General features: G+C 39.7%; 1 protein-coding gene across 1 annotated transcript; it reads left to right on the top strand.

Moving 5' to 3' along the window:
- Positions 1–9,983: 9,983 nt before the first annotated feature.
- On the top strand, positions 9,984–18,165 carry rps6 (ribosomal protein S6). Its single transcript, NM_001303728.1, is given in 6 exon segments — positions 9,984–10,033; positions 10,894–11,025; positions 11,708–11,918; positions 12,262–12,408; positions 14,145–14,302; positions 18,052–18,165. Coding segments are annotated over 6 exon segments (750 nt in total). The 5' UTR covers positions 9,984–10,027; the 3' UTR covers positions 18,148–18,165.
- Positions 18,166–25,691: the final 7,526 nt, after the last annotated feature.

Raw genomic sequence — 25,691 nt, 5'->3', positions numbered from 1 at the left:
CAAAGTATCCTTATAATGTCCATCTTGACTGTGCAAACTCACCTAATGACCTTATTGCAAACAGTTTTCCCAGGTGAGATGAGACTTTTTATATGCACCAATCAACTGTCTGCAGCAGTCACATATTACATCACCAGGTGGTTAGGTTTCTTGAGGCAGAGAAAATTTTCACTCTTACCAGCATATTTTAAAAGGGAACTGATGCCAATATTTAGATATCTTCTATGTGTGTATTTAATTTAGACAACATTTTGTGCAAAAACAATTATACAAAAACACCATCACCAGCAGATTTTCTTGTAAAAACCTATTAATTGAAATTGGGTTGGGGTCAAAACCGTTTCAATTTAGAATTAGATTATTTGCAGTTAAAATCCTGTATATAACTGTTTTGTGAGAGGTTGTAAATATGTATTTGTCAAATAAATGTATGATGCTTTTTAAGTTGTAAGAGGTGATTTATTACTTTGTCAATTGAAAACCTCATATACAATGATGATGACTTAAACAAAAGCATAAAGACTGAAAAGACAACACTCAGTTACAGACCACTGCACCTTTCCAAAAAAGTTGAAAAGGAAGGTTTTGAGTGAGGAACAGAAGTGTTCAATTTGCAGTGGTCTCTTAATTTCAACCCTTATGTTCCTCACTCAAAACCTTTTCGACTTTTGGAAAGGAAAGAAAAATGTGCAGTGGTCTCTTAATCTTTTCCGTTGCTAAATACAACACCATGTAACACATTATTATTTATTTTTTTCGTGGGTAACATGTTCAATTTCCTAATTGCTTATACCTCAAAAGTATAGAAAGTTGCTATTATTCCCAAAAAACTTTGCTTTTCTGTCCACAACAGTGATATTTTGAAATTGATCTATTTTCCAGTACATTCCAAATAGATTCCGTGCTGAGTGAACTTGGAGTAACTTCTAGAATGTTCTAGAACTTACCAGTAATATAAATAGTAATATAAATACAGGATTACAACAGCATCAAGACCTTGCTGGATGCCTTATTGAGACCTTGCTGGTAGTATGAGTAGGAGACTTCAAAATGGTGGCATTCCTGATGGGTCTCTAAGGCGGTTTTACCAAGTTTCCCTGCTATCTTTGCCTTTGGGTCAGCAGGGACACCAAGGCGCACTACCACAGACGGGACTGGCTACAGTGGACTGAGTTTTCTGTGGGGAGGAACAACATTAAGTGGGAGCCACTGGTGGACCCCCAGATGGTGCTGATGCCACCACTGTACATCAAATTGGGCCTTATGAAACAATTTGTCAGAGCTCTAGATGTCCCTTAAAGTCCATATCCTTAGAACATGGGAGTGTACATAGAGGAGCAAGGTGTGCACTTCTACCAGAATATACTGGACTTTGAACGCCGCTACCAAGGAGAGTATAATCAGAACACGATGGGAGACTACATTTTGGGTCTGATTTGTGAAAGTGATTTATAGTCATCATCGTATTATAGTTATACTTAAATCTCAAAAAACTGTAACACTTTATTTGAAGAGGTGTGCAAAAGAGTAAAATGACATCGTCATGATACTGTCATAGCCATGACACATGTAAGAATCATTATGAATGTTTATGAATGTTGTGATTAGGTGTAATTCAGTTGATTGTCATTTTTTTATGCAAGGTTGACATTGTTTGTGATGAATTTGTTATGACAACTTGACATTAACGGAGTCAACACAACCGGTCAATGTCTTTGTTATGACAACTTGACATTAACCACGACAACATTAGATTAGATTCAACTTTATTGTAATTGAACAAGTACAGTACAATGAAATTGATGGAGTAAGGTAGAATGTGCAACTGAAATGTAGGGATAGCAGCAATGAGGTTCCCGAGGTAGACATGTACTGGTAACAACTGAAAACTTCAGACTTTGCAAGGCAGTGTCAGAGTCCAGTACTACAAAGGGTGGGTATGGTTAGTAATGGGTCACCTAGTTCAGCAGGGTTACAGCAGATGGAAAGAAAGTGTTCCTGAACTTGCTGGTGCGGGAATGAAGAGACCTGTACCACCTGGCTGATGGAAGGAGGGCAAACAGTTTGTGGCATGGATGTGAAGGGTCCCTGATGATGCTGCACGCCCTGTGCAGACACCGCTTGTGCAGGAGGTTTATGATGGGCGGGAGGTGGGTACCAGTTATTTTTTGGGCGGTTTCCACCACCCGTTGCAGGGCCTTCCAGTCGGCTACGGAGCAAACGCCAAACCATGCTGTTGCGCAGTTAGTCAGAAACATTACCTGTCATAAACATGTCATAGCAGGCCTGATTATCAAACTTGAAGAAACCATTTAGCTTTATGTGTTAGCATTAAATACAACTGTCATATGTGGTTGGTTTTGACATTGGTTGTCATGAGATCATTATAATTTTTCTGGACCTCAAGTACAGAGGTACAATTTGGACTTGTCCTTTATTGTTTTTGCACAACAAATGTTCCCTAAAAAAAACTACTTTCAACAATCCTACTTTGGTAACACTTTCCGATAAAGGTTCAACCATTAACAAATGCAGTAGTTACCTTGAATGAACATTGATGAACAATGATGAACAAGAAATGAACAAACGGTTAACAATGATAAACCTTAATTTATTAATGGTTTACAAATGCATTAACAGAGAGTAGTGTCATTTGTTCATGTAAACTCGTTGTTTTTTGCAAGAACATAGAATACTGTAATTTGTTAAGGTTGATACAGTACCTAGTTCTTTGCATGAACAATAGCCTATAATCACATTGAAAACGTTATTTATAAAGTAGGCTAGATAGTGATAGTTAAACAAATTACCTTAATGTTAAAAAATAGAACAAGGCTGAGCAAGTTAGCAAAGTGCTACCCGGAACTGACATACACTTGACTGGAGCCAGCTAACAACCAACCGAAGCCAGCTAACAACAAGGAACAAGCTAATCGCTAACCTGCAAAGATTGCAAAGTTCCTAAATACAGTTAACAAATTCAATTATTTTAATTCTAGGGATATTGTCAGGAGTGTTGTTTTCGGAAAAAACTATTCAGTACTGTAACAAATTAGTTTTTTCCAAAGGAATGCACCACCATCATAGCATTTTACATAATTACCACGCTTTTCCAACCCTCTACATACACTTTAACAGGCAAGTTATCAAACTGTATCGAACGATCCAGTGTTATTTTGTACTTTACTGACAAGGAAAACAAGATTAATTATGAGAAAGACATGGGCTGTTTATCAATTCCAAGTACGCTAAGAACGTACTTGTGTCCTTGAAAAGAACGTTGTTGCCAAGCGTCTTGCAAGATGGTGTTGAAGTCTAACACTTCCCCGAGTTGGTTTGTTGGAAAGGAGAATAAAACACCAGGAGTCAGGTCAATTACCGTACCGCATATTCCGTTTATTACAAAAGCTTTTGGAGACAAGGTGTCGCCGCACAATGTCTAAGGATCAACAGTCTAAACATCATTTTATACTTCCACTACGCCCAAAAGATAGAGGCGTTAAGTTACAAAGCAAGTGTGCCATTGGCCCAATCCCAGTTCTATTCCTTATAAGGATAACTGCAAGTATCCCCTTGCCCCCCTTGTGGTTTCTGTGTTGTCTGTCCGACTATGTGTGTCTCTAACCTGTGTCCTGTTTCTCACAAGACAGACATACTAAATCTTTCTCTCCCCGGCAACCGCTTGAACAGGGTTTCCTATTCTCCTGCTTGCACCTTCAGTTTCAACACATATTACAAACAATTAATATTTTGTTTCATTTCTTACAACAGTTCACTAACTTATACAATCAATACATCTACAATGGCGAGGTGCATGTGTACTTGGCTATTGCGCAATACCCATCCACTCTATGGAGGAGGGTATATCTGCAGACCGCAAGTCGGGGGCATAACTTAATATGGGGGTTCCATAATATTAAGTTACGTCCATTGACGGTTTCCATTGGTGTGGTGTTTTTGATTTAGTCCATGCGTTTATGAAGGAAGAATTACAGGGTCAATGACGAAGATTTCGGTAAGTGCTTCGATATGACAAACTCTAGCTATATATTTAGGGATTGTTAACGTGTTCACTAAGATCGCTTATTTACTAAATTGTTTGAATCTGAGATCCGAATAGCTTTGAGGCAACCCTTATAGCTACGTTTAAAGATAGCTACCTATGCGACGAGGTAGGCTACTTGTTAGCCAGCTCTAGTCAATTAGGGTACGTTATAATTAACTGAAGATGCATGATGCACCTGTCACTATATGCAAGCAGACAAGATCAATTTAATTTTTAGCTTCACATACACTATGTTGTCATTATTTAGAAATGTAAACAAAATAATAATTTGCCATGGCCATCTTCTGTGCAGTGGTGTAAAAAGTAGATGTATTTGGCTATGTTCACCCGTTTTGGGAAGTTCCTATAAGGATGAGCTAAATTACCTAAACAGAATTCATAACTCACCAATTACCATAATTGATCATTTACACTCTTCCTTTAAATTTTATTAATCACTGGTTAGTTTTGAACTCCCTTTATCTGGTTACTTAGATCTTAATTAGATACTTCCCTAAAGTGGTGAACACAGTCGAACCCAGTTGAGTACTTTTACTTTGTACACCTCTACTTCTATGTGATTGTTCTGATCTTTCATATCAGATGCCAAAATCTGGGCAAAATTTGGGCACAGTACATAAAGAAACAGTTTAGTTTTGTCAGTGTTGGAATGTAATGTTTTGAATGTTTGATCGGGTGATAAAATTTTTAATTATCTAACTGGCATATCATTTCATTTTGTATTTTTAGGTTATGCCATTAACTTCATGCTTTTAGACTACTAATTTACTTTCAGTAATGTCTGTTGTGCTCTTTTGGACCTGTTCTACTTGTTATTTATGTTATTGAATCAACTTTTAGGATAAGGGTTAAATTAGACCTTAGATAATCAATTCCAAGAGATGGAACACTTACAGTGGGGAGAACGAGTATTTGATACACTGCCGATTTTGCAGGTTTTCCTACTTAAAAGCATAGTCTGTCATTTTTATCATAGGTACACTTCAACTGTGAAGAATTCCGGCTCTCACAGACCTGTTCGTTTTTCTTTAAGAAGCCTGTCTGTTCTCCACTCATTACCTGTATTAACTGCACCTGTTTGAACTCGTTACCTGTATAAAAGACACCTGTCCACACACTCAGTCAAACTGACTCCAACCTCTCCACAATGGCCAAGACCAGAGAGCTATGTAAGGACATCAGGGATAAAATTGTAGACCTGCACAAGGCTGGGATGGGCTACATGACAATAGGCAAGCATCTTGGTGAGAAGGCAACAACTGTTGGCGCAATTATTAGAAAATGGAAGAAGTTCAAGATGACGGTCAATCTCCCTCGGTCTGGGGCTCCATGCAAGATCTCACCTTGTGGGGCATCAATGATCATGAGGAAGGTGAGGGATCAGCCCAGAACTAAACGGCAGGACCTGGTCAATGACCTGAAGAGAGCTGGGACCACAGTCTTACAGAAAACCATTAGTAACATGCTACGCCGTCATGGATTAAAGGAGTGGCTCCGTAAGAAGCATCTCAAGGTCCTGGAGTGGCCTAGCCAGTCTCCAGACCTGAACCCAATAGAAAATCTTTGGAGGGAGCTGAAAGTCCATATTTCCCAGCGACATCCCCGAAACCTGAAGGATCTGGAGAAGGTCTGTATGGAGGAGTGGGCCAAAATCCCTGCTGCTGTATGTGCAAACCTGGTCAAGAACTACAGGAAACGTATATGATCTCTGTAATTGCAAAAGGTTTCTGATGTATCTAGATCTTAATACCAGGAAATAAAAGCAGAAATTCTGAACTCTTGTCTCATACTCATCTTTTGATCTTAAACCCAAATGTCTTGAGTGAACAACAAAAACAAAGGAATTTGCCTTACCATTCCAATACTTTTGAAGGGGACTGTATGATAAAAATTACAGACTTCTAAGTGCTTTGTAAGTGGGACAACCTGCAAAATTGGCAGTCTAACAAATACTTGTTCTCCCCACTGTATATTCCTACCAACAATGTTTTAAGTGCATAACCACGTCATTACTCTAGAATAAAAAAAAATGCTGTTTCCAGGCAGCCACGGAAAAATATATTTCTGTAAACAGATATTGACCTGACCTCTACATGATGCAAATTGAAACTTGCCACTATTATGCAACAGGCTACAGTTACCAATTTCAACTTTCTAGAACATTGCTGTTAAATTGAACAGTGCAAGTCAAAGAAATGAGAAACCATTACAATGATTTGTATTTCAAAATTCCATTTAATATTACATAATTGGTACAAGCATAATCAGACTAGAGCGCTTTTTCAACATGTAGTAAAAGCAAATTCACTTATGTTTTCTATATCACTCCTTGAACTGCTTGAACCTAGTGTTATGTCTTGACAAAAGATATTGAATGAAATTACACAGACTCTGAGATAAAGTTGTAACGTTTGTTAACTCTTCTTCCTCCATTAGCACACTCAACGTAATGACGTCATACCTGTACATAACACCTAGCGTTGAACCGTGCGTCAAACCAGGATGTACGCAAACTGACCAATGGCGAACATCAGTGGGCGTAACTTAATATTTAGTGGGTGTAACTTAATATTCAGGAATCCCCATATTAAGTAACGCCCCCGACTTGCTGTCTGCAGATATATTGCCCCCTGTCGGTGTCACTGATCATATGTTACAATAGAAAAGGTGCACCACCCACATGCCAAAGCATCCGAAGTCCCCCAGAGCAAGAGCAAAAAACCGCCACCGACCCACCAAACTTGGTGTGCAATAAAAATGTTGGTTGCCAATTCAGACACACTTGTATAATGAAAAGATTTATCAGCGGAATCGCAATGGGATTATTTCCATCATTTATATTCACAAAAACACTCATTCATACATATGTACATACGTAAAGTGCCTTGCGAAAGTATTCGGCCCCCTTGAACTTTTCAACCTTTTGCCACATTTCAGGCCTCAAACATAAAGATAGAAAACTGTAATTTTTTGTGAAGAATCAACAACAAGTGGGACACAATCATGAAGTGGAACGAAATTTATCGGATATTTCAAACCTTTTTAACAAATAAAAAACTGAAAAATTGGGCGTGCAAAATTATTCAGCCCCCTTAAGTTAATACTTTGTAGCGCCACCTTTAGAAAATGGAAGAAGTTCAAGATGACGGTCAATCTCCCTCGGTCTGGGGCTCCATGCAAGATCTCACCTTGTGGGGCATCAATGATCATGAGGAAGGTGAGGGATCAGCCCAGAACTACACGGCAGGACCTGGTCAATGACCTGAAGAGAGCTGGGACCACAGTCTTACAGAAAACCATTAGTAACATGCTACGCCGTCATGGATTCAAATCCTGCAGCGCATGCAAGGTCCCCCTGCTCAAGCCAGCGGATGTCCTGGCCCGTCTGAAGTGTGCCAATGACCATCTGGATGATCCAGAGGAGGAATGGGAGGAATGGGTCATGTGGTCTGATGAGACAAAAATAGAGCTTTTTGGTCTAAACTCCACTCGCCGTGTTTGGAGGAACAAGAAGAATGAGTACAACCCCAAGAACACCATCCCAACCGTAAAGTATGGAGGTGGAAACATCATTCTTTGGGGATGCTTCTCTGCAAAGGGGACAGGACAACTGCACCATTTTGAGGGGAGGTTGTAAGGTGAGGCCTCCATGGATCGGATTAGTTTGTCCAGCACATCCCACAGATGCTTTCAGCAGTGGTACAGGGGTCACATGGGCACCCTGACTGGTCTGCAGCTACGCAGCCCCATATGCAAAAAACTGTGATGCACTGTGTGTTCTGACGCTTTTCTATCAGTACCAGCATTAAATCTTTCAGCAATTTGAGCTATAGTATCTCGTCTGTTGGATCGGACCAATTGAGCCAGCTTTCGCTCCCCACGTGCATCAGTGAGCCTCTGCTGCCCATGACCCTGTCGCCGCTTCACTGCATTTCCTTCCTTGGACCACATTTGATAGGTACTGACCACTGCAGACCGGGAACACCCCACAAGGGGCTGCAGTTTTTGAGATGCCCTGACCCAGTCGTCTAGCCATCATGATTTGACCCTTGTTAAAGTCACTCAGATCCTTACGCTTGCCCATTTTTCCTGCTTCTAACACATCAACTTTGAGGACAGAATGTTCATGTGCTGCCTAATGTATCCCACCCACTGACAGTTGCCATGATAACAACATTATCAGTGTTATTCACGTCACCTTTGAGTGGTGTTCTGGCTGATCAGTGTACGTCTGATGTACCACCGTTTCTGTTTGTACATTAGACTTTGATTAATAAAAAATAAAATAATAAAGAAAAACTTGAATACAGCAACAAATGCGTGATGATTAACAATTCTTCTTCTTTGGGTTCCATGGTGGATCGCAACTGTCAGTTGCATATACCGCCACCTGCTGTTCCGGAGTGTGGTGAGCCATGGCAACCTACACTGACGTTCTTTGTATCAAGCCAGTCTCCGTACTAAAATAAGTTCCCTAACAACCACACTGCTTCCATCTCCCCCTCCCAAAATACCATTTAACCCCATCTCCATCCCACTCTTTCTTATGCCTTCCAACAATTTTTCTCTCTGAACATCATGCAACTCACAGAAAAACAACACATACTCCACTGTCTCCCCTACCAAACATGCATTACACATCCCATTGCCATGTTTCCCTATTAATTTCTATGATGAATTCAGCCCTGTATGTCCAAATCTCCCCAGTATCACCTCCTCTCTTCTATTCACAGCACACCTGTGATTCCCTACTTGAGTTACATTCTTCCTAATACTACAGTAAAATTTACTGTTACTATTCTCTTCCCACCTTCTTTGAAATACATCTAGGCCCTTTCTCCTAATCAATGTTTTAATATCCCCTCTACCTAATTTACCTCTACTCCACATCTACTCTATTTCTCCTCAGTGCTTCTTTTGCTGTTACAACCCCTGTACACACACATGCGCTGGGATCCAACAAAATTGGACTACCACCCCACTTCTCTGTATTCCCATTACCATAGTCATAATATCTATCCACAAATCTGTCCTCCATGATTTTCCTGATCTTAAACTACTCAACACAGCTGCTGAGTCTGAACATATAATCACCCGACATATTTTAATCTCCTCAACCCACTGCAATGCCACTATGATGATTATCTATTTACTTTTAGTGAATACACTGATAAATTCTTAGCAATTTTTTTTATACATTTGGACATTGAATTCAGGAATAACAATACCTGCTCCTGTTTGCCAAATGTTTGGATGCTTTGACCCATGTGTGTATATATCTAAAAATATTTAGAATGTTCTAGTCTGTCCCCCACATTAACCTCACACCATTCCTTCTTCTTTTCTAACAATGTGAAATCTACATATGGTTTATGAAACCTCCATATTGGATTCATACACCATACAACCCTTGGTCCTATCCCAATATCTATTTGATCATACGCAAATGCTTTGCTGTTTATACCTGCTCTATATCCCTTGCACATACATATGCCCTGAGCAGGGTGATCGGACCCTCTACCCTTCAGTGTAACCCAATATGCTAGCCCTAGTTTATCCCTTCTAAGTGACAATAGCATTTCCGATGATGAGCAATTTTATGAAGTTATGGTATTGTATGTTATTCAGACATACAAAAAGGTTGAATGTAGTAAATTACAGCACATTTAAAGGCATAGTGTTGACAAAGAATAAAGATTAGAACTGTGTGAAGTTGAAGGGGTATATATATCCCATAACCTTTAATGAGAGTATAAAACATGTTATGGGTCAAGTTTATTTATTAAGAACGTGTATTTAAATGTATCATTTAGGATCTGGTAAACTGAAGGTTCCGTTTAAATAAAGAACAACGTTCTAAATATCATGTGTTATCGCGATATCATGATGCCTATGTGAAACAGCGAAGCGAACATCCGGTCTCTTTTTGGTGGCGGACTGTCGTGGAGTCAGTTAGACGAAATGAAGGTAAGTAAAGTCAGACTATCTTTTGCATAACAAATCTCTCATTGACAATATTGAGACCGAACTGTAGTACTCAATTCCAACTATGTTAAACCGTATTTTGTTTAGTCAAGTAGGTCATTTTAATTAAGGATGTATGTTGATTCAGTTTTACGTTACCGAACTACTACCCTACACAACGTTATCTAGTGAACCTGAAAAAATGGCCGCCTCCTGCGAAAAATGTGAATTTCTTGCCAGGCCCCGTTCTCCGCATCGAAAGGTTGCCTTTGTTGAGGGTTACATATACTGTACTTCAGGTTCGTTTTTGTTCCCGTCGTATATGAAATATTCTGTGAAGTTGTAAGTTTAATTGTAATCGGTAAGGCCGCTGCCTGCTTGATTTAACTTCCTGCTAGCTAATGTTACTTGCTACTTGCTGGATAGGTCGCGTTCCGTCTACTTGACTGAATGTAACTGAAATATGCCAAATTGTGTAACTAAAATTATATTCCCTTTGAGTAATATTGCGCGCTACTGTGGTGCAATTGACTTATAAATTGAATTGTATAATAAACACTTGTATATTATACAAACTGCTCTAGCTAGATGGCATCGTGGGGAATAGACTCATCGTTTTGCTAAATTCCTTTAAGTAGTTAGGTTTACATTTTAGTCATTTAACAGATACTCATCCAGTCCAACTTATAGGAGCAATTATGCTGAACCGTCTACCTTAAGGACAGTTTAATTTTAACAATGTTGGCTCATATTTTATATAGCAACTTTTTGTTTCTGTTCAAATGTTTAACAGCTTAGCTACTTAGTTTTGGTAAAATTCGCCAAGCTAGCTAGACACTGATCTGTTAATCTATTTTCCTCAGTTGAATATCTCGTTTCCTGCCACTGGCTGTCAGAAGCTGATCGAAGTTGACGATGAGCGTAAGTTGCGTACCTTCTATGAGAAGCGTATGGCTACAGAGGTGGCTGCTGACCCTCTGGGAGATGAGTGGAAGGTAAGATGTAACAGGACTTATTTGCATTACAATATTTTCCATGACGTATCTCAAAAGAGAACCCAATTTGCTAGATTTTGTGTGAACTTGCAAATACTGGCAGCTCGACACGCTGCCTTCCAGGGTTGTGTGCGCCAGATTTTTGATCTAATCCCCCTGAAGGTTTGCACCTTTGAAGACACTTATCGGAACAATATCATGTTTCTGTGCAGTGCGTGGACACCACTTGGGTTTTCCCTTAAAGCCACAATCATGCATGGTACATCTTAATCATGCTGATGTAAAATCGAACACTGTCTGTGTGTGTTGCAAGTGGCCTTGCCCATAAAATAAAAGAGAATTCCCTGATGAGTACTCAACTGATTTTTTTTCTCTTGCAATTTTCTCCAGCCCATTGACTTTGGTTCTGTTTGGAATAGTCTGTTTTAATGCTTGACATGCTGTGTTGAACTCTGGTCTTGCACACCTTAGTAGACCCTTTCTGGCTGATCTGTAGCCTCAAAGGGGGGACAGTGTTGTGCTACAGAAACTGCAGAGCTGCTTTACCAGATGCAACCTGATCCTCTGACCATGTCTGGTTGAACTGCAATGCTCTCCCAACCCTTTCTCAGTTAATTTCACTAAATGTAAACCTCTAAATAGGTTAGTGTACAGTACATGTTCTGTTTTTTTCCTCTCCCAGGGCTATGTAGTGCGCATCAGCGGAGGCAATGACAAGCAGGGTTTCCCCATGAAGCAGGGTGTGCTGACCCATGGTCGTGTGCGCCTGCTTCTTGCCAAGGGCCACTCGTGCTATCGCCCACGTAGGACCGGAGAACGTAAACGCAAATCTGTTCGCGGCTGCATCGTTGATGCCAACCTCAGTGTGCTCAACTTGGTTATCATCAAGAAAGGTAATGTTTGTATGATAGTAATGGCACCCCTTAGTAGGCCATTTATGGGTGTGTTCTTGTAGGTGGGGGTCAGTGTTGTGCTACAGAAACTGCAGAGCTGCTTTACCAGATATAACCTGATTCACTGACCGTGGCTGGTTAAACTGCAATGCTCTTCCAGTTATTTTCTGCATATAGACATTTGAAAGTCTACATCAAATGTCTGACTAGTTCCTTTTACCTATTTACAACCCTGAGAATCGTTATTGTGCTGTTCTGCTCCCACTGCCTGGATGTGGTTAATGTGGGTGACAATTCTCCATTAAGTCTACGGGTCTGACATTTTCTTCTCTCCCTCTATCAGGTGAGAAGGACATTCCTGGCCTGACCGACAGCACTGTCCCTCGCCGCCTGGGACCCAAGAGGGCAAGCAAGATTCGCAAGCTTTTCAACCTGGCAAAGGAGGATGATGTCAGGCAGTATGTTGTGAGGAGACCTCTGACCAAAGAAGGTGAAGACAATGCTTTTAAATCCTGTTTGGGATTGAAAACAACTTTGAAATCACTAACAATAACACTCTCAAACCAAAGGTTTTTTTCAGTGTTTATTTTCTGATTGTGTTGTAGCTGTACTGACTGCATCCAACTGAAATTAATTAAGCTTGCTAGGGTAATTAAGAATGCATAAGTGCTTCTCTTCCAACCACTCGGTTTCTCAAAATAAACCGAGTGGTTTATTCCGATCCCTGTCCCTGATAGGTCTGCAATTTTAATTAAATCATCCATTGACTATTCAACTTCTAGTGACTTACCACATTGAGGCTGTGTTGCATATTGGTTTGAGTTGCGATTAGATTAGATGTGGGTATTGGCAAGTACCTTGCAATATATATATATCATGATAAACATGTTACGATTCAATACATTTCTTCACAATGTCACGGTACTTACTGATGTGCTAAAGAGAACCTCTAATAATATTAGGCTATATACAGGTGCTGGTCATAGAATATCATCAAAAAGTTGATTTATTTCAGTAATTCCATTCAAAAAGTGAAACTTGTATGTTATATTCATTCATTACACACAGACTGATATATTTCAAATGTTTATTTATTTTAATTGTGATGATTATAACTGACAACTAATGAAAATCCCAAATTCAGTATCTCAGAAAATTTGAATATTACTTAAGACTGATTTTTAGAAATGTTGGCCAACTGAAAAGTATGAACATGAAAAGTATGAGCATGTTCAGCACTCAATACTTGGTTGGGGCTCCTTTTGCCTGAATTGCTGCAGCAATGCGGCGTGGCATGAGTCAATCAGTCTGTGGCACTGCTCAGATGTTATGAGAGCCCAGGTTGCTCTGATAGTGGCCTTCAGCTCTTCTGTATTGTTGGGTCTGGCGTATCGCATCTTCCTCTTCACAATACCCCATAGATTTTCTATAAGGTTAAGGTCAGGCGAGTTTGCTGGCCAATTAAGAACAGGTCCTTAAACCAGGTACTGGTAGCTTTGGCACTGTGTGCTGGTGCCAAGTCCTGTTGGAAAATGAATTCTGCATCTCCATAAAGTTGGTCAGCAGTAGGAAGCATGAAGTGCTCTAAAACTTCCTGGTAGACGTCTGCGTTGAACTTGGATCTCAGAAGACACAGTGGACCAACACCAGCAGATGACATGGCACCCCAAACCATCACTGACTGTGCAAACTTTACACTGGACTTCAAGCAACGTGGATTCTAAGCCTCTCTTCTCTTCCTCCAGACTCTGGGACCTTGAATTCAAAGGAAATGAAAAATTTACTTTAATCAGAGAACATAACTCAGCAGCAGTCCAGTACTTTTAGTCTTTAGCCCAGACGAGATTCTTCTGACGCTGTGTCTTGTTCAAGCGTGGCTTGACACAAGGAATGCGACAGCTGAAACCCATGTCTTGCATACGTCTGTGCGTGTTGGTTCAGAAAGCACTGACTCCAGCTGCAGTCCACTCTTTGTGAATCTCCCCCATATTTTTGAATGGGTTTTGTTTCACAATGCTCTCCAGGGTCCCTATTGCTTGTACACTTTTTTCTACCACGTCTTTTCCTTCCCTTCGCCTCTCTATTAATGTGCTTAGACATAGAGCTCTGTGAACAGCCAGCCTCTTAAGCAATGACCTTTTCCGTCTTGCCCTCCTTTTGCAAGATAAATGTAATTTTTGAACTACATGCACACTGTTTGGGTAAATGTTCCTGCTATTATTACAGGTAAGAAGCCCAGGACCAAGGCTCCAAGGATCCAGAGGCTGGTGACACCCCGTGTGCTGCAGCACAAGCGCCGCCGCATTGCCCTGAAGAAACAGCGCACTCAGAAAAACAAGGAGGAGGCCTCAGAGTATGCCAAGCTGTTGGCCAAGAGGATGAAGGTATGGAAAGGCATATACCGCTTAGAGATTGGCTGTTATTAGCCATTTCCTGTTCTACGTAGGGCTGCTACCAGTGTCTAACATTTTTGTGAATCCACCAGCAAAGCATTTATTAATTTTTTTTACTGGCCAAAATAATTGTTCTTTTGTGTCACAGCTCATCACCTACACATACTGTAGCCTGTCTCTTAACTCCTTTAACTCAATTTATCTCAAAACTTTGTGATTTGGCCCCTTGAATAGTATTCGGTTAACTGAAAAACATGTTTAAATAAAAAAAAAAAATGCCAGTACAACATGAGCCCCAGTACATATCGCGCGATGGAGTGGGTGTCTTTATCCTATAACATCGGCTCAGTGGGCGTTTGTGAAAAGAGCGACCGCGCATATGGAGGATTTGATACACTGCTGATTTTGCAGGTTTTCCTACTTACAAAGCATGTAGAGGTTTGTAATTTTTGTCATAGGTACACTTAAACTGTGAGAGATCTAAAACAAAAATCCAGAAAAACACTAATTTTTTAAGAATTAATTTGCATTTTATTGCAATATTTATGAACACATAAATGAGTTTATTGGATGGGTAAGTCTAGAGAACCTAGTTACCTAAGCTAGCCTGCTATATGGTATTTGCTTAACTCACCGGTTTCTGCACTCTAAAAACACCTTTCTGTTCCACTGCTGAGCTTTGCGTAGCGTTTTGTGACCATGTCTTTTTTTCTGTGGGTACAGTAACATTAATTCAGTAAATATGTTCCATCTTCCCTTGGATTAGTTTAGTACTTTCGTCCACTTGCTATCATTTGTGTCATTCTGGACCCCTCTACACTATACCGCTCTGACTGTTAAACAACAAATACGTGTGACGGTGCGCAAGGCAAAAAATGGACAAAACGTCTACTTTTTATAAATGTCATTGTATATCGTTGTTTGTAAACATTTTAAATTTGATTAATTGTAATAATATTCAGGTCAATTTTTTTCAACAAAAAATACATGCATGAAAAAATTGAATACACGCATTTACTTATACTAAATTATTTTTGGGTATTCAAATATTCGACTTTCCATGCCCGTCCCTAACTTTTAAAGGTTTAGACAACATAGCTTATAGACACTGTAGAGTCAGTTTGGGAGATTTCTCTTGCTTCAGATATCCTTACTGTTTCACTGTCAGTACAGAAGTGATTATCTTACTATGATGCTAGCTAGTAGCTACCAGACAATTGTATCCAATATCTTAAGGTGTTTAAGACTGAATTGGCTTTTGGACTGCCAACTTCACGGTTTTATTTTCTCCCCAAAGTAATGTTTGTCTTACTTTGAAATCCACTTATGAGTAATTTCCTCCGAGCAATCATGCCAGATGTTTTGACATCACTATTTTGGTATATATATATTACACCAGTACTCTGCAAATGGAAAATCTACCCGAATTTGGTGCTTGGCGGGTGTTAATTTCAACACTGGCTGTGTTGGCACATGAACCTTCGTGCTCATTTTGTGCCTTATTAGGTAACGATAGGCCTATTTGATGTGCCGATTCTTTATAATAACATAATTCATAAACAGTTCCCGGTTGTGGTACATATCATGTAGATAGTCAATGTAATTTTGGCCTGCGCAAATGGTATTTTATTTGCCTTTTCCTGTCACTTTCAGTAGAAAAGTGTTAGCAATTAGCCTACATTACTACAATTAGAAAATCAAGAGGTGTATAATGTATATCCTATTAATATTTCTACAATTTCCAGTTTAACTGTTTTTTCTGCTTGCATCGTAGCTGCATGTCTTCTGGGATAGCATTGGTTGGTTTGAGCTCAACACTTTCAGCTGCTTATTTTGTGGTAATGGAATGGGCAGTTATTCGCATATAGCGGGAAGTGGAGATGTGATCAGAAGCTTTTTTTGTAGACTAAGTTTGTGGTTAGATTAGTACTATTGTAAAGGAACTGGGACCTTTTTAAAGTCACTTGTGAGGATTATCCTGATTTTATTATGGAATTTCTCCACAATTTCAAAAGTTATTTGCCATCCATTCTGAAAGCGCATCATCCCAAATATATACGCATAGGTAAAATTGCTGGTGTGGTAACTGGAGTAGTGGGTACAGCCTATCTTTTGTCGACTACAGTATTTAAACGTTTTGAGTATTTTTGTTCTTCCATTTCCAACTGATATTTCTGTCCATGTCAGTTAAACTACTCAAACGGTAACTCGTGCAGTACACATTTCGTACTGGCTAATTAGGTTATATTTCAGAAACTTCAAAGGTATTAATACTATGCACGACACTGTGCTGTTAATAAATAGTAGGCTATAGGCTGTATCGACCTTGTAAACTAAACATTCTAAAATGTTCCATCAGCCTTACTTGATATTGTGTATAGCTCAAGTTATATTGACACGTATCAGTATGGAATTAAGGGGTATGTACCTGATACTTAAGTTGCCCCACTACAAGATCAATAATGTTAATCTGATAGTGGGGCACAAGCTACATAGAGTTCTGTGGATCTGAATGTACGATATGCATGTAGTCTACGATAACATGCAGTGTACCGTCACATCCCTAGTATCTTCCACTGCTACATCCAGTTCTCATTGACAGTGCTTCCGAACCAAATCACTGGTCACTACCCTCTTTGTCCTGTTCTGTCCATCACATGATCCCACACAGCATTAAAATCTCCTTAAACTACAAGTTGAAATTCTGTTAGATCGAGTAGTAGTTTAATTAACACAGAACTTTGTCATAATGATTAGGAGCATAAACAGAAATGCAAATTTTCAATGGTTTATGGTAGTTTTAAAAAGTTACTCTACCTTCCGAAACCCCTCCTGACCCCAGAACTGTAGCTTGGAAGTTACACTTCCCTATTATCATTCTACCCTTGACTTCTCCTTTTGTGTGGAATATAAAGACCATGTGCATTAAATGCAAGTATTTTTAAATAATTAATTTGTCATAGCATGTATGATTTAAGTCATTGACGGCCTCAACTTAATTTACTTGCAGTATTTAATCTATAGCATGGTGTTGACCTGTTCCCCAAGAAACAGTTTTATGTTTATCGCTGTATTAACCCACACCTTTTCCACCATACCCCTACACAAAACAACAAACCATTACCCTCCCCAAAAGCAATGTTTGAGGAAGAATTCCTTAATCATTCCCATCCTCCATTAATGTGGTAGTCACTATAATGAGAAACCCACCCTCCCCTAATTGCACTAACTGAAATACCCATATCACAATATCTGGGTTGCTCTTCTATAAGAACAGGCATATAATAAAATTAATCAGTGTTTTTAACACTTGAATAGTTAACATGATACAGCATCAATATGAAATAAGCCCACAATTTAATATTAGACCAACTAAGATCAATAAGGAGAAAAATAAATGAATAACCCAGTAGGCAAAGCTATACTTGCAAAGAAAACAACTCCATCTCCGTCTCTGCTAGCTTCCAAAATTTTCTGGGGTCTCTTGTGTTGTGTAGACTCAACTAGTCTAGTGACATTTGTTGCCAACCATTTTTATTACTGATTGTATGTTGTTGCAGCCCTACTTGTATGCATTTTCCCGTTGTGAAAACCAAGCATAAAAGTTCTGCACTCAATGGTTTCATGTAGCTTCTAAAGTGTCAGGGACTGCATCTTACTAACTGATCAAAGTAACCACAGGAAAAACTGACATCTGCATTTACTACTTATGGACTCATACATCTCATCCTTGTTTGCAGGAGGCTAAGGAGAAGCGGCAGGAACAGATTGCCAAAAGGCGCCGTCTCTCTTCCCTTCGGGCCTCTACATCCAAATCTGAGTCCAGCCAAAAGTGAATTATGGAACTGGATTAAAATGTTTTGTGCAAATTTTTCTTCCGGGTGTTTTATTCAATGTTTTATTTTGCCTAAACATTTTCATGCCTGTAACCAACAGTTTTCACATTGACTGTTCTCACAAGGCTTAGAATTATGCATCCTTCGGACAGATCAGAACCTTCAGCGGTTGTTAGCTAATGTATTTGAAATCCTCTGAAGACTTGACTTATCTGAAAACAGCAGTGTAAATACTACCCTCCCAATCAATTGTTTTGAGCTTGTAGTCTGAATCCTTTGCTGGAGTTATATTCGGTGTCTTATGAGAGCCCTAGTCAGTGTTTGTCCTCAACCTCTGTGGTTTTCAAACCTCTCCTGGGGACCCACCAGCTGTTCCATGTATTAGATGTATACCAGAGCCAGCACGTTTACATTTGGTCAAGTAGTTATCAAAGCCCTTAAATGCTTGATTTAGCTGATCGTGTTCAGGGTAACAACAAAGCTGAAACACCTGGGTTTCTCCAAGAAGAGGTTTGAACAATTGCTCTAGCTTTTTGAAGTGTTATAAGCTAGCATGGCTACTAATTTTGTTTAGCAATGCACCCCTTTTGGTTTAAAAACCTGTTGTGCAGCTAACTGAATTTACAATTGAAGTGTCTCCGGAGCACAGATTAAGTACCTCTTCTGTAATGCCCAGTTGTATGGCAGAGGATTTACGGGACAAACTGGATTTTGACACGTTTTAGATTGAGTCAAAAAAGTTAAAGTATTACAATTGTAGTGCAAGTATCAAATAAATTGTCTGGAGATTCAAGGTCTTTGCAAGAACAAAGATGCAGGTAGATGTGAGGAAAATGCAAGAGACCCTTTTCACAACCCACTCAGGCTTTTATCCTAGTAACTGAAGTTGTGGGCTGAACTAGGAATCACAAATGTCCTGAAGAATAGACCTCCATACCTAGGGACACTTTCCAGTCTATGCCTCCTGACATCATATTGTCATACAGTGATCTATTCATGGGTTTAGCATAGGGTGATTAAGGCATTACCTTAGGTCCTGTAGTTAGACCGGGGATAAACATTGGTAACATTCTATTAGAAGCACATAAGCAGACAGTATAGTGTAGGTTGTTTACTACTTACTGAAGAATCATGGAATATGTAAAACAGAATTAAAAAAATTCGGTTCCTTCAGTCCTTTGGTGTCCATAAGGAGACACAGTAAGCGTTCACATCAAAGTAAGGTCAGTGATCAATATTATGGGTGGGAAGGTTGCACAGTTCTTTTAGAATAATCATGCGGTATGATCGTGAAGCCAATAGGACGTTATGGTCAATTAAATGTACATATAATTTCTTTGTCATGGGCTACCATGAAAACTCGTTGGAGTAAGGTTACCAAGTAAAACTGAACTACAGAACAAACATCTAGAAAACGGGTATAATTCCCTATCAGTGGAATCATAGGAGTTGAAGAAACAGCGTCTCTGGTCTTGATAGGAAAGGCTTTTCATAAGATCTAGACACGTGAATGACTAGGAATGTATAACTGCGTGTTGGGAAGTCTTCACGGGATCGTCGGAGTTCGTAGGCGGTGCAGTTACAGGTATAGACCCCGGAGAATTCCAAAGCAGGGTTGTAAAATTAAGGTGACATTTGGGCGGACGAGGCTTGCAGAGTCATTGGATGGCGCTAGGGACATTTCTCCTAACCAGTGTCACATAGAGTCGGGAGGAGGGAGGAAAAGAGAACACAAGGGGGAAACAACACCTGCGTGTTGGCCCCCCACCCAACGCAAAACTTAAGCAAATTAGGCTCAATCATTTGTGCATGTTTGTACCGTTATTTTCGTTTGTGCTGCTATCATTTTATAGATATTAATATTTTATAGGTCATTCTGAGGTCACTCAGCCCCCCAACATCCTCTGAAATCTTGTTTGTGCTTGTATTTTATATAATAGACATTTAAATATTGGTAATGACGTCACTCAGCCCCCCAACATGCTCCAAATTGTGTCAAAACAGGCTCATTCCTTTGTTCTGCTTTGTGCCGTTAAAATGTTCGTTTGTGCTACTTCGGTATTTCATATATTAGGCATTTAATTATTGGTGATGTCATTCGGCCCCCAACGTGCTCCAAATTGAGTCAAAATAGGCTCATTCGTTTGTGCTAGTTTGTGCCGTTAAAGGTTTCGTTTGTGCTGATGCAGCGTTTTATGTATTAGACATTTGATTTTATGTGTCACAACCTGCTCCCCAAAATAGGTTCAATCATTTATGCTTCGTTTGTGCCGCTGAAATGTTTGTTTGTGTTGCTACAGTTTTAGGTACATAGCTACATTTCCCATTGGATAGCAAACTGGCTTTACTCTCTTTCCACTATAGCTCTGTCACTATCAGTAAAAAAGCAGTCACAAAAACAAACCTTTATCGGCACAAAAGGAGCACAAATAATTGAGCTTATTCTGAGTGAATTTGACCTATGAAATATTATTTAATATCTAAAAAATGATAGCAGCACAAAAAAAAAATTACGACACAAACCAGCACGCACGATTAAGCCTATTTTGCCGCTGGATGGGGGACCATCTTTACACAGGTAAAATACCTTTAATCGTTTCTGCTGTCATTTTGTAGATATTAGTCCTAAAAAATATTTAATAGATAACTCCGAGGTCTGATCAGCCTTTGTCACACAAGGTTTGTTTCTTTACAAGGTTCGTTTGTGCTGATGCGGCGTTTTATATATTTGACATTTAATTTTAGGTCAACTGCTCCCAACTTCCTCAAAATAGACTCAGTGTGTGCTCCATTTGTGGCGGAACATTTTTGTTTGTGCTGCTATAATTTTTTGGTAAATATAGCCTACATTCCTACTGGATAGTTCATGGATTTACTCTTTCCACTATCTTTAGCGTTGCTATAGCGCTGTCATTATCCATTATAAAGACAGTCGCAAAAACAAAAATGTTACCGACCCAAACGGAGCAAAAAAATCTCATCTCATCTTCATCCGCTTATCGGGTCGCGGGGACAGCAGCTCCAGCAGGGGACCCCAAACTTCCTTTCCAGTACCTTTGAGTACACTTTCCCAGGGAGGCTGAGAAGTGTGATACCCCTGAGCACAAACGAATCAGCCCATTTAGAGTCAATTTGACCTATAAAATATTATTTAATATCTAAAAGATGAAAGCAGCACAAAAATTGTAATGGCACAAAATTAAAATATTAAAATATAGTTAAAATATAGTTTTTGCAACGTTCTTACAAAATCAGTTGAAGTAATGACAGCTATAGTGCAAAGAGAGTAAAGCCAATGCGCTATCCAGTAGAAAATTGATTAGGTTATACCAGAAACTATACCAGCACAAACAACTGAGTCTATTTTGAGTTAATCCAGAACAGGTTGGGCTGCTGGCACAAACAACATTTTCAACCCTCAAACGAAGCACAAACAAACGAGACTATTTCGGGTGAATTTGAAGTATGTCGGGGAGCTGAGTGATGACCAGTGAAATATTCTTTAATGTCATAAAAATTATAGCAGCACAAACGAACATTTGAACATGACAATCCAGCATAAACGGATCATAAACGATTGAGCCTATATTGAGTCGGTTTGGAGTTGGGTGGCTGGTGACGTTTTCGCCTCTAATCAAACGTCTAATATTAAAAACACTGATGCAGCACAAACAAAACTTTTAACGGCACAAACCGGCACAAATGAAGCAAAAACAAAGGATACTATTTTGACTCAATTTGGTGCGTGTTGGGGGGCTGAGTGACTTACCCACTGTGACAGAGCTGCTGTGGAAAGAGAGTAAAGCCAGTTTGCTATTCAGTGGGAATGTCTAAAATGAAATGTCTAATATATAAAACGCTGCATCAGCACAAACGAAACTTTTAACGGCACAAACCAGCACAAACGAGAATTAGTCTATTTTAACTCAATTTAGTGCATGTTGGGGGGCTGAGTGACGTCATCACCAACAATTAAATGTCTAATATGTAAAATACAGAAACAGCACAAAATAACATTTTAACAGCACATACCGACACAAACGAAGCACAAACAAATTATACTATTTTGATTGATTTTGGAGGATGTTGGATGTTGAATGACCTTAAAATGACATATAAAATATTCTTTAATATCTATAAAATCATAGCATAAAAATGTTTAATGGCACTAACCAGCACCCTCTCTAACTACATTCCCTTTCTTATCCAAACATGGGGGCTCGGCATCTTTAACTAGTAACCCATTTATACATGTATAGGACCAAGTATACATCAGTTCAAGAATTTCCACAACATGGCCTAGCCAGTCTCCAGACTTCAATCCCATATAAAATCTGTGGAGGGAGCTGAAGGTTCGAGTTGCCAAACGCCTTGAAACCTTAATGACTTCGGAAGATCTGCAAAGAGGAGTGGGACAAAATCCCTCCTGAGATGTGTGCAAACATGGAGGCCAACTACAAGAAACGTCTGACCTCTGTGAATGCCAGCAAGGGTTTTGTCACCAAGTACTAAATCATGTTTTACTGAGGGGTCAAATACTTATTTCACTCATTAAAATGCAAATCAATTTATTACATTTTTGACATGCATTTTACTGGATTCTGTGTTGTTATTCTGTCTCTCACTGTTCAAATAAACCTACCATTAAAATTATAGACTGATCATTTCTTTGTCAGTGGACAAACATACAAAATCAGCTGGGGATCAAATACTTTTTCCCCTCACTACAACCAACACAATATTGATTGTCCAACAAACTCAACACAATAACTGTCAATTCATTTCCAGTATGTTGCTTTTGTCTGAGTGGTTCACACTTTTCATCACTCAGTTACTAGTAATGATAAATGTGTTGTTTGGGGAAAGTAAACTCCCCAAAGGAGTAGAATCACCTTTATTTGCTTAGAGCATTACATTCCCAACATTACGCACGCACGCACGCACGCACGCACGCACGCACGCACGCGCACGCGCACACACACACACACACACACACACATACTGGTTTATATGGTTTAGAAGGACATTTTTCAAAAATAGGTGCTTTGGTGGTTTAAGGGGACTATTGATTCTGATGGTCCTAAAGACTAAAGAGAAACATCAAACAACTGTTTTTGATTGTAGTAACAACAATCTCACTTCAAATTTTCATTAAAAAAAATTGTTTATGTTAAAGTGACAACCTGACATTTCACAGGCTTATGGGGACGGGGCGGGACAAGCAGAAATATGGTTTAATGGGACCTCCCTGGTTTGGCTGGACATTGCCTTACACACAAACACAGACATGTCAGGACCCTGAACAAAGAGGACACTATGGGTTTAGCTGGACGTTGGTTTACACACACACAGACGTGACAGGACCCTGAACAAAGAGGACACTATGGGTTTAGCTGGACGTTGGTTCACACAAACACAGACGTGACAGGACCCTGAACAAAGAGGACACTATGGGTTTAGCTGGACGTTGTTTCACACAAACACAGACGTGACAGGACCCTGAACAAAGAGGACACTATGGATTTAGGTGGACGTTGGTTCACACAAACACAGATGTGACAGGACCCTGAACAAAGAGGACACTATGGGTTTAGCTGGACGTTGGTTCACACAAACACAGACGTGACAGGACCCTGAACAAAGAGGACACTATGGGTTTAGCGGGACGTTGGTTCACACACACACACACACGACAGGACCCTGAACAAAGAGGACACTATGGGTTTAGCGGGACGTTGGTTCACACACACACACACACACGACAGGACCCTGAACAAAGAGGACACTATGGGTTTAGCTGGACGTTGTTTCACACAAACACAGACGTGACAGGACCCTGAACAAAGAGGACACTATGGGTTTAGCGGGACGTTGGTTCACACACACACACACACGACAGGACCCTGAACAAAGAGGACACTATGGGTTTAGCTAGACATTGGTTCACACACACACACAGACAGACGTTACAGGACCCTGAACAAAGAGGACACTATGGGTTTAGCGGGACGTTGGTTCACACACACACACACGACAGGACCCTGAACAAAGAGGACACTATGGGTTTAGCTGGACGTTGGTTCACACACACACACACACACACACACATACATGACAGGACCCTAAACAAAGAGGACACTATGGGTTTAGCTGGACGTTGGTTCACACACAGACATGACTGGACCCTGAACAAAGAGGACACTATGGGTTTAGCTAGACGTTGTCTCACACACACAGAGACATGACAGGACCCTGAACAAAGAGGACACTATGGGTTTAGCTTGGACGTTGTTTCAAACACACACACACATACATGACAGGACCCTGAACAAAGAGGACACTATGGGTTTAGCTGGACGTTGGTTCACACACAGATGTGACTGGACCCTGAACAAAGAGGACACTATGGGTTTAGCTGGACGTTGGTTCACACACACACACACACACACACAGACATGACAGGACCCTGAACAAAGAGGACACTATGGGTTTAGCTGGACGTTGGTTCACACACACACACACACACACACACACATACATGACAGGACCCTGAACAAAGAGGACACTATGGGTTTAGCTGGACGTTGGTTCACACACACACACACACACACACATACATGACAGGACCCTGAACAAAGAGGACACTATGGGTTTAGCTGGACGTTGGTTCACACACACACACACACACATACATGACAGGACCCTGAACAAAGAGGACACTATGGGTTTAGCTGGACGTTGGTTCACACACAGATGTGACTGGACCCTGAACAAAGAGGACACTATGGGTTTAGCTAGACGTTGTCTCACACAAACATACATGATCACCAGTACAAGGAATGCACATCAACATTAGTGGTCATTTAGTTTAATTAAATCCCTAAGGTTTTACTCAATGTCTTGTAAATGTTCTGCCCTCTTCTATTTGAACTTCTGATTAGATGCTAACTGCATTTTGTAGTACTGTACTGGTAAGTGTTCAATGACAATAATGTTGAATCTTATCTAATATTTAAACTCCGACAATTTTTTTTTTCTTAACATCCAATAACTTAAAATGTTTTAATCACCAAATTGTAAACTAAATTGATATTTAACATTTCAATAGGATGCTGAAATCTGTACTCAAATGGAATGGAAATGATCAATTCGTACTTAGGGTTAGAGTTGATATTTGAATTACAGACTTTTCAGTTTTTTGTTCCCATTATCTTAGACCACAAAGATTGCTAATCATACCTTCTTCAAAACATATAATTGGTAATATTGAATAAAATCTGAATTTGCTGAGAACAATGCATTGAAAGAGACCATTTAACATCGAAAATCTTCTACAAAGCAGATGTCACATTAGTGTTTGGGTCAAAATCTGTCGCCACCTCCAATGAAAGTGATCTTTCGCACTAAAATTATTCTATTAAAAAGAAGACAGATTAGGGTTAGAGTATATTAGACGCCTAAGATTGTTACTTACATCTTTATAAACTCATTACGTTTTATTTTTCAATAGAATGCTGAAAGATGTAGCAGAAAGCAATTAACAC

Source organism: Esox lucius, chromosome 25 (genome assembly GCF_011004845.1).
Source record: "Esox lucius isolate fEsoLuc1 chromosome 25, fEsoLuc1.pri, whole genome shotgun sequence".
NCBI lineage: Eukaryota > Metazoa > Chordata > Actinopteri > Esociformes > Esocidae > Esox > Esox lucius.
The sequence above is the reverse complement of the archived record's forward strand: the minus strand, read 5'-3'. Positions and strand labels throughout refer to the sequence as shown.